Here is a 9913-nt window from a genome sequence, read left to right on the forward strand (position 1 = left end):
CTAGCTCCATATGCGCTTTGCTTTCTTCATGGATGGATGGATGACTTCCTGTTTGGATAAGGACTATTGTTGAATCAAGTCAGCATTTGGCTTCCTTTCAAGCCTTTTGAGGGTGAATCTGCTTTGCAAAGGAGGCGACTTAAAACAACAATGGCATTTCCTCCACACTGTGCACATGAAGGGGACGGCAAGCTGGAAATTACACCTCAGCGCTAAACCAAGCCTAAAACCTTAATAACCAAAAGTGTCCGATAAGTGACGGACAGGACAGGACAGGACAGGACACGGGGTTCTCGGGTTTCCGACCGGGAAGTGTCTGGGAAATCTGGCTGGGCAGGTGTCGAGAGAAAACAAGACAAAAGCCAGCGTTGTATAACTAATAACTCGCACGGCCTTCAATTCAACCATGACAAAAGAACCCTAATTGGTTGGATCAAAAGTATTTAAAATCCTGGCAACAGCTGTACAGACAAGAACCCAAAATGAATACAAATACGCATCCTCTCTACGTGTGCAAACATGAAGAAACTATGTGCGGAAGAATATTCACCAGAGGTTATATTGAAGCCATAAGCAGAAAGATTTTCATTTCCAAGTCTGTTTATGCCCCTGCTTTCATGCAAAGTCATTTTCTTCCTTCCCGCAAAACTGACACCAGCGCATAAGAATTTGCTCGGACAAGGGCAGATGTTAGGTGTACGTGATTTCAGCCAAACTAAAATACATGTCGTGTGTGGTGTAAATACAACAATACCCTAGGAGCTTGCCTCCAGTACATCGCGCCGCCTCAGCAAGACTTTCTGCAGTTCGTCATTTGGGGATGGCGATGATCCCATTTTCGGGTGAGGAGGAACGCTTCTGTCACAATTCCCCTGAAAGACAAAATACGGGATTATGTGTTGCAGTGACCTCTTCTGCACTAGGCTGCATCCTCCAAAGGCCACACAAGCTGGAAGTTCCGGTGTCCAATGGCGCCTTGATATTTCACATTCATTTCCGCGGAGCACATTTTTCTAGCCTACATTGAGCCAAGCGGGTCCGCTACGCCGGTGGCGGGTCGCTACGCCGGTGGCGGGTCGGCTACGCCGGTAGCGGGTCGGCTACGCCGGTGGCGGGTCCGCTACGCCGGTGGCGGGTCCGCTACGCCGGTGGCGGGTCCGCTACGCCGGTGGCTCTTCCGCTATGCCGGTGGCTCTTCTTCTACGCTTCAACGTTCAGCCGCGCAAACTCGAGTCGCTAGGACTGTCCAAAGTCGTGAGGGTTTCTGCGCTCCACAGAGGTTGAATGAGGAGGAAATTGGCAGGCTCCTTTGCCTTCCAATGTGGAAAGTTGTTGGACTGCTGAGAAAACAATCAAAGGTTTGACAAAGGCTATTACCATGATGGCTCGAAGCTCCTGGAAGGCGGAATGTGACGGCTTCCTCTCCATCTGATAGAAGGAAAATAATGGGAAAAGACAAGCAAAACATAAATATTGTACTTATTATTTCTCATGCGATGCATTCAGTCACCTCCAATTACAAGAAGATGACAAAGCCGAGCGAGCGAGCGAGCGAGCGAGCGAGCACAGAGGCAGGCCTCTTACAAGCCGACATCAATAATGGACCATTTTCCATGACTTCATATACATAGCGGGTCCCAATTATTGTGGCGGGCCGAGCGAGGAATACGTGACAAGATCCCTTGAAGTCTGCATACCCATTAAGGGATGCTGTATTTTATTTGTCCCCTAACATTGAAGAATTTAGAACCTTTCTCCGGTTATTGGCTCTCTGGCTGACGGGCCGAAGCTGAACCCCATTCTTGATCCTGTTCATCATTTCCTCCACAGCTTGCTGCCTGACGTCCACTTCTGTAAAACACACACATGCGCACGCTATTTTCTATGTGGGAGGACAGGTCAACAAAAAGGTCTTTTTGTCTTTTGCCAGGTTGGGAGTCATGGATAAGCCAAGCCGCCTGCAATTTTGGTACCTGCTCTCTGGGCACAATTGTGGAGCCCAAGTGGAATGTCACTGCTGTTTTGCCTCTTTCTGATTAATGACAGTAAGGAGCTAGGGAGAGCATACAAATCAACATCACCTTTGGATCAATCCATCATTCCAATTTCATTCTAGTAAGGATGGGAAAGTTTACCTGAGTGGGTTGAAGGCTGCCAAGGTTGGAAGTGGTGGCGGCGGCGGCGGCGGACATACAGGTACTGGAAGAGGTGCTGGATCGGTAGCCGTTTGCAGTTTCTTTTGAAGTTCGTCAACTGATCAACCCAATGATAAAATGATTGAGTGAATAATCATTTCGAGTTGACCTTTCGCAAACACCCCTTCCCCTTTGTTCCCTTTCTTGAAGACATTGGAATCAACAGCAGGATGATGATGATGATGATGATGCACCCTTGTTCAAAAGAGAAATTGCAAACAGAAGCACGTTGCCTCCTTCCACCATATCAAAAAGGACACAAGGAAACGCTGGAATGCAAAGAATCAAACAAATAAATGCATCCATGGCAGAGTGTCAATGCAACTTGTTTTCATGCTTGTGTGTTGTTACCTGTGGACCTCAGATCCTTGACCTCTGCTTGGGCCTTGGAGCACTCATCACTGTACTCTTTCTTCTCCTCCTCCACAAGCTCAAGTTTACACTTCAAGGCCGTCAGCTCCTTAAGCGCCTCGCAGCGACTTAATTTCGCTTCCACTTTCTTGATCTGAACACACACAAACATTTTTCCTTTTGTGTTGTCTTTCACAGCACAAACAACTTGATAAGGAAGCGAGTGTGATTGTGTTTAGCATACATACATTTTAAGCACCAGTCCGTGTTAGTTCACTTGGGGGGGGTGCCAAACTGAAATGTTTTGGAGCAGCTCTTGCAGTGGCAATTAAGTCGTCCTGGCTGGGTAGATGTCAGCTGACATTCAGTTGCCAATGGCTTTTCCCTAACCTTTTCCAATTGTTCATCACCAGCAGAGGTCAGTGATCCCACTCAGCTTTAATTGTTTTACATCAGAGCCAGTGGTTAGGGAGGAAGGGAGGGAGGTGGGAGCTGGTTCCAGGCCAAGCTTCATTACCGGGCCTTTTCTTAAATGCTTTCCTTTATGTCGAAAACGTAATTCTGAGGTTATCTTTTCACTCGCTCATGTTTGTGTATTAGCTGTGTTATTCTATCTATTTATCTGACAACAGAACATCAAGGAGACCCCCCCCCCCCCCCCCCCCCCCCACACACACACACACTCTCTCTCTCTCTCTCTGACAAGTGTGGTGTCAGGTCTACCTGGCTCTGGTGCTCGTGCTTCAGGCTTTCCAAATCCTTGGTCAGCGATGTCACCTGGCTGAGTGCCTCCTGTAGAGCATGGCTCGGTGTCGTGCTCTGCATCAGGATCTGGCTGTGTCTCTTGAGCATCTTTTGTTCAACAACCATCTGAAAGCACCACCAATTGGAAATAGGAATCTACCATGATACATAATAGTGACATTGTAATATAACTCACTGCTCTGGCAAAGTTCTCTGCCCCCTCTCTCAAGTCCCGCTCCAGATTCAAGGTGTCCTGTAGGGCTTGGTATTCCTCCACAGCAAACCTTGACACTGAATTTCCACATTTTTGATTGTATGATTTATTTGACACGAGCCATGTTCATATTTACCAGACCGTACATTCCCCCCCCCCCAAATGGTTTGGATTTCATCGCCTCCCATTCTAACCTCTGTTATATTTTCTCAGAAGCTTCTTTTGCTGCACCGTCTCAGCCATTAACACGCTGTTAGCATGTTTTTCTTGCAGCAGCTGCAAATGGAAAAGAGAAAGTGGGATTCCCAGCAAACAAGCTGAAGGCTGAGGAGCACCGCGCTTGCTTAGCACTGTGGTGGCAATCCATTTGTCCTTTGTTCTAGTATTGGAAAAGAAAGTTCAAATAGCTCCGAATGAATAAAATAGGATCAAATGAACACCAAACATTGGCATTGGACTTGCGTGATGGATGCCTTCGCAATGCTTGATATTGAATTCCCAAACTCAATGGACAGCACCCTTTGCTGCGCTGAGCAAAACATTCTGGAGCCGTTTACAGATCATCCAGAGTAGTTGAGTGAGTTTTCGTGCAAATAACGCAGGGTAGGTAAAAAAAAAAACAACAACAACAACAACCAGAAACCAGATCGGTGCCAAAGCAGGAAATGCTGGGCTAGTACTCACCTCTTGCCTGCTTTCCTCCAGTTGTTCTTTCAGCATTGCAAGATTATCACAAAGGTGATTTTTCTCCCTCAGTGTCAACTGCAATTGACTTTGCAGCTCTGAAAGAAGAAAGATGATCATTTAGACAGACTGGACATCCAGGAGAGAGAGAGAGAGAGAGAAGAGGCATGGAAATATTCACAAGTGTATCTTGAGAGAAACGCCGCACCTAATATCTTGCACTGGCACACGCTTGACAAGCAGTTGGCAGCATTCAGCTGCTCACCTTCGTCTTCATCCTCGAGGTTGATCTGGCTGATGGTCCCCGGTCCGAGTTGAGACAGCAACATCATGCTCTTCCTTTTCAACGAGTGCTTCTGATGGTTCAACTACAGCCAAAAGAAAGACAAAACATCAAATGATGATGCAGAACACTAACTAGTCACTCCAGCTAACCCTACTAATCATCCATCATTCCATCGTGTGTGCGTGAGTTCAGGATTGAAAAATACAAATGTGGTGTTAAACTGGCGGTTGTCATAACATTCGCATTTACACTTGCTGCTCGTCAAAATGTCATCAAATTCTTCAGTTGAGAAAAAGACCTTGATGGGTTTGTTCATTCTCTATGGACAGAACAGCATTAAGAGCTCGCTATCGGACGAGGCCTTTGCAAGCTCAACAATGTCACAAATGACACAATCTATTTTCTTTGAAACCACTTTCGGAAACGTGTCCTTGAACATTTTGGCCTGGGAATGATGGTGAACTGATGGCAGGCCTTTGGCTTCAAGAAACATCTTATTAGGAAGTAAAAACTCAATGACTAATCAGTCAGGGAGAAAGAAAGAAAGAAAGAAAGAAAGAAAGAAAGAAAGAAAGAAAGAAAGAAAGAAAGAAAGAAAGAAAGAAAGAAAGAAAGAAAGAAAGAAAGAAAGAAAGAAAGGGTCTTTTTGTCACGTCTCGTGTTTACCGCAGTGATAGGTTCGCATTTACCGCCCATTTCATTTCACGCAACATAAATTGCAAGAGTGAAAGACCAAGACGTCGCCTTACATATATAACGGAAGTCATATTGAGATTTTCCGATGGGTGAAGTGCCTGCCACTGACTTTGGATGACAATCAGGGAAATCAAGCAACAAAACAAGTGACAGGCCAGATGAGCTTTTTCTGCTTTCCTTTTGCCCTGCAATCAGTCATAATGGCAGGACGCAACACAAAAGCAATGACCAGGTGCATGGGGGGATGACACATTTGATGCCTTTTAACTTATTGGCATCACATATTTCTTTCCTATTTGCAGATTGATTACATTGCAAGTTCAATCAGCAGGACCGCCATGAAGCCCATTCCAAAGAGAAAAGCAATGCAAGCAAATGCTGGCGATGAATGCAATTTGCAACCGTGTTATCAGAGGAAAGAAAAGTCAATTGCAGAAAAGAAAAACAGACAAAGATGGGAGAGAACAGCCACAAATGATCATCCAACGAGTGAGAAAAGCAACAGGGGCTTTTTTGCTTTCAAACAATATCCAGCGTGGAATAACACGTAGAATGGGCGAAAGGAACATTGAGAATAAAGCCAGACATAGCCATGCTTTACAACAAACTTTTGGTTTCTTCACAAAAACGACGTCACCTTTTCATGCGGCAAAATGCCAACGGTCAATCGCTTCGTTGCCCTTTGCTAAATCCAATTTGGATCGGGCATCACTGCGGTAGAGATTGGAAACTTTGAAAATAAAAATGAAAGGCTTCACTTTCCATTCTTCCACAGCCTGCAACTTTGCTTGAACCGGTTTTGTCCAGGAATTGAAAGGGAAATGATGACAGTCATATGTTCAAGCAGAAAGAGCGGCAAAGCACTATGCTCAGGCTCCATCGCTCCCAAATAACAACTCACGCTTTAGCAAGGACTCCGCAATCGAACGGATCGAATGCAATTTTGGACACCGGAGCTATGTGGGCGCAGAGCGCTTTTGCTTTCGTCGCGTCAAGTCGACAAATGACTCGGACTATTTACTTGACAAAGGAGTGATCCGCTCCTCCCGCATTTAGTAGTCATTCTCGATCATAATAAGTCATTGAGTTAGCGCCGCTAGTCATTGAAATCAACTGTTGTGTACGTGCACCTTGGAGGCCAGGGCCTCAGCGCTTTCTCTGCACGTCCTCTCAATCTCCAGTTTCTCCTGAATGGCGTTGATCTCCTCAATGACCATTGTTGACACTGAGAGAGAGAGAGAGAGAGAGAGACAGAGAGAGAGAAAGGCACATGAATTGATCAACCAGGCGTCTGTCCGTCCGTCCGTCCTCAATGACATCCAGGCCAAGCTAGTATTTTGAAAAACAACAATTCAAGAAAACGCGAAACCTATCATTTTAAAAACCATGAGCGCGCAGCAAAACTGGCTTCAAACGTTTCCATTCATTTTGCCCAAATGATTCTGCATAAAGGCCCAATGCTTTGAGACCACTTTACTGAAGATAGAATTTCAAATAGAGGTTGAGATCCAACCCCCCCCCCCAAAAAATAAACGAAAGAGCAAAGAGTTTGTGTTTGTGACGATGACAGCTCTAGACGTTTTTCATGGGAATAAATCTGGCGGGTGCTCGTGCACGGAGCAATTCTCCAGCCAAAACACATATTATGTTTGACTCGCACATTAATAGAGGCTGCCCGACCGACTGTGCCAAGCAGCTGCATATTAGGAGCTATTACGTGATTTCATAGCTCTTAGAAAATTGCTCCTATTCACAACAAAACGGCTGGTGGGGTGGCAGGCTCGCTGAGGACGGCGCAAAAAATCCCCAACACACACAATCGTGCCTTTTCAATTGCTGATGGCAAGGTTGATGACAACATGACCATTGTGTTATAATGATAACACCACAAAGGCATCTGCCCCCCTCATCAAGGCTCGCCTGGCCTGGCCTGGCCCGGCCTCGCAGTGGCTGCAGATACAATTTAATTCACTGTTCTGTTGATACCATTATGCAGCCCGTCGGCGTAGGGGTGGCTAATCACTGTCTTTCCAGAGAGGACGATGAATAAGGACACACACAAAAAGAGAGAAGAAAACAGATGGAGGATAATGGGCATGCCAAAACTCACAATTAAGACTGTCATATTTGATGCGGCGGCAGCGGCGGCGGCGGCGGGGGCCCCGTTGACTTTCAGCACTTCTACACTGCTGTTTGTTTACCACGGCTACCAGTAATCATAATTAACACGTCATTAGGTCCGAGCCAGAAGATTTGTTGGAGTGGCCGGCCGTGACAGGGAGATTGCGCCCAAAGGGAAACACAATGGCAGGCAGGCAGCTAAGTGCTATTGACGTGACGGGCCCAGGGAGTTAGTTCATGCGTGTCGCTTCATCCCGCCCGGCGGCCATCTTAATTAGGTGTCACCGGGGGGAAGAAATTGCAGCTGGTCTTGGAACTTCATTTCTCCTGTGCTCAAGCACAATTCGTTAGTGGGAGGGCAATTGGTTAAGGGCGCTCCAGGTGCCATTGTCAAACCCTAACATTGTTTCTTGCAAATGTCACCGGATTCCGTGTTTCTCGCTGGGGGAAGTACCGACGTTGTCGTCTTACTTAGCTCTTTGATGCAATCAATTTGGACACAGGCAGCACGGGCGGCTCATCAATAGGCCATTTGCCTTTTCCAAAAGAATCTGCGGGTATGTATTGAAAAGAACTTACCTTGTTGAAATTCACGGAGCTTCTTGATCGCCTCGTCTCGTTCCTCCTCCAGTATCTTACACTAGGAGAGCCAGATATACAGTTTTCATGCAAAAAAAAATACTGAAGATTATTTATAGGCTGATCATCCAGTATAATTCTGATGCGTTATAATTCAGGTTCATTTTCTCTCCCTCTTTAATAATTTTGCTCTTCACTTCGAGTAATTCCTGTTCATGCCAGAATTGTTTCTACAAATATTTCCCGTTAGGTTGTATGCAATCCAGCATAATAAATTGATCGTCCCAACGCAGTCCTATACATTTGAACAAACAGACATTTCATTTTGTTGAAACAGTATGACATTTCTTAATAGAAAGGGAATATGGGTTAATGGGTTATTGGTCTGTTATTTATTCATCGCTCATTTTATTTTATTTATTATTTATGGTTTGTGCCTTCTTGTTTTTGTTTTGTGTCGCCTACTTGTATGTCTCGTCACCGTGGGATGGAGGAAACGGAATTTCGGTTTTCTTTGTGTGTCTTGACATATGAAGGGATTGACAATAAAGCTGACTTTGACTTTGATATCTCAAAGACAGCCAGAACAGTCCATGAGCAATTTGACTCAATGTCCTGAGAATGAAAGGACCCGGCCGGATGAATGAGAATATGAATAAAAAAAGCAAACAAATATCATGCGTTCCTTACAATTGTGTAAAAAGGAGTTGGTAGTGGCGTATTGTGACAGAGACTTACCTCCTTGGTTGTTGCTTCATGTCTCCTTTGCAGGCCTTCGTATTCCCGTATAGCTGTGGGAAGCAAAGGGTGCCACTCATCCATCATCACACCAAAAATCCACACAAAGCCTCCTCAATTTCACATGAATAGAGTTCACACATGGGAAATTCTCAAACCTGTGATAACTTCTCACATACTGACTCATTCCGCTCGTGGTGTTTGAGTGCAGCAGTATGAGGCTGGGGGAAAACAAATCCATTTCCCCAATACTATAAATACTACATGTACATGTTTTATAGTTCCTGAAAACCTCTCATGTCACAATTCGGTGAATTCAATGGTTTTTCAGACATGGATATTATTCGTCAGTCCGCACATGTGGTTCCAAGTGTTGAAATGGTTTCCTCTCTTTATTGATGCAATGTTAATGGTTGAACAAACGTGATGTTTCCGGGAGTCTCCCGAAAAGCGATGATGTGGGATAGATAGTACGAGGATTCCACCTGATGCCAGCTAAAAACATATTCGACTGAAATAGTAAGCAATAGTAACCTTTGCATTTCCAAAAAGACTTGTGCGCCATTAATCCGAATAACAATAAGGGATTCTTGTGCTGCTAAATGGAGGTCAGTGGGCGTGGCTATTAGCCTCCAAAGCGCACAAAAGTAGGTCCGCTGGTGTTAACTTTGGAAGCACAATCGTTCCAAAATGGTCCCGTTCAGATGCCCTTCTAGTTGCGCTTCGGGCTTGCCTATCATACCGAAGGTCACAAGTTGGACTCTCATTCCAAAGTAACTCCTCGAGCCGGTTCTCCACTTTGGCATGTCAAACGAATACATTGCATGCACTGAAACGTATTGGCTAAAGTAGCTTTTTTTTTTTTTTAATCAACATAGGCAGGATACAATTCAGCACCTTGCAGCGGAGTGCAATATGAGGTGACAATATTGACATTGTTGTTATGAACCCCAAACTATTTTACAAGTTATGCACTGGTCGTCTCACAGCAGGCCTACCTTTGTTTGTCAAGTCAGCAATGGTGTTCTTTTGATCCAATTCTGCCGAAGCCATAGGACTTTTTGGGTTGGTTTTTTTTCCCCCCAAAATTCTTTGCAGCAGGAAGCGAATGACCGTCGTGACACGCCTGAACACTTTCAGTGACACAAACTCGAGCATAGCTGTTCGAAGTCCGCCCGCGCGCGCGCGCCTGTAGTGACATACATACCAATCTTAAGGGAACACAGTATTGACCTTTGAAGAAAATTGAATATTTATGTGTGAATCTCAAATGATTTGATGTGCTGAAATGTTCATTTTACGACT

General features: G+C 45.1%; 1 protein-coding gene across 7 annotated transcripts in view; it reads right to left on the reverse strand.

The window, feature by feature from the left end:
- Positions 1 to 9775, reverse strand: part of shtn1 (shootin 1) — a 25663-nt gene extending 15888 nt beyond the window's left edge. Inside the window, exons 1-15 of one of the 7 annotated variants that reach the window (XR_005100370.1) lie at positions 9607 to 9774; positions 8609 to 8721; positions 7871 to 7931; positions 6301 to 6395; positions 4397 to 4556; positions 4189 to 4286; positions 3699 to 3780; positions 3487 to 3581; positions 3270 to 3416; positions 2547 to 2700; positions 2136 to 2253; positions 1974 to 2053; positions 1751 to 1851; positions 1378 to 1428; positions 656 to 872 (exon numbers count right to left, since the gene is read on the reverse strand). Coding sequence is in view for 6 of the 7 variants with exons in the window: in XM_037271379.1 (XP_037127274.1) it covers positions 756 to 872; positions 1378 to 1428; positions 1751 to 1851; positions 1974 to 2053; positions 2136 to 2253; positions 2547 to 2700; positions 3270 to 3416; positions 3487 to 3581; positions 3699 to 3780; positions 4189 to 4286; positions 4397 to 4556; positions 6301 to 6395; positions 7871 to 7931; positions 8609 to 8721; positions 9607 to 9766 (1632 nt within the window). In the remaining variant the exon portion in view is untranslated. Of the gene's footprint in view, positions 1 to 655; positions 873 to 1377; positions 1429 to 1750; positions 1852 to 1973; positions 2054 to 2135; positions 2254 to 2546; positions 2701 to 3269; positions 3417 to 3486; positions 3582 to 3698; positions 3781 to 4188; positions 4287 to 4396; positions 4557 to 6300; positions 6396 to 7870; positions 7932 to 8608; positions 8722 to 9606 lie in introns of all 7 variants that reach the window. The other 6 variants (XM_037271380.1, XM_037271381.1, XM_037271378.1 and 3 more) reach the window with 6 other exon arrangements.
- Between the last annotated feature and the right edge of the window lie 138 nt (positions 9776 to 9913).

This window comes from Syngnathus acus, chromosome 15 (assembly GCF_901709675.1).
Source record: "Syngnathus acus chromosome 15, fSynAcu1.2, whole genome shotgun sequence".
Taxonomy (NCBI): Eukaryota; Metazoa; Chordata; class Actinopteri; order Syngnathiformes; family Syngnathidae; genus Syngnathus; species Syngnathus acus.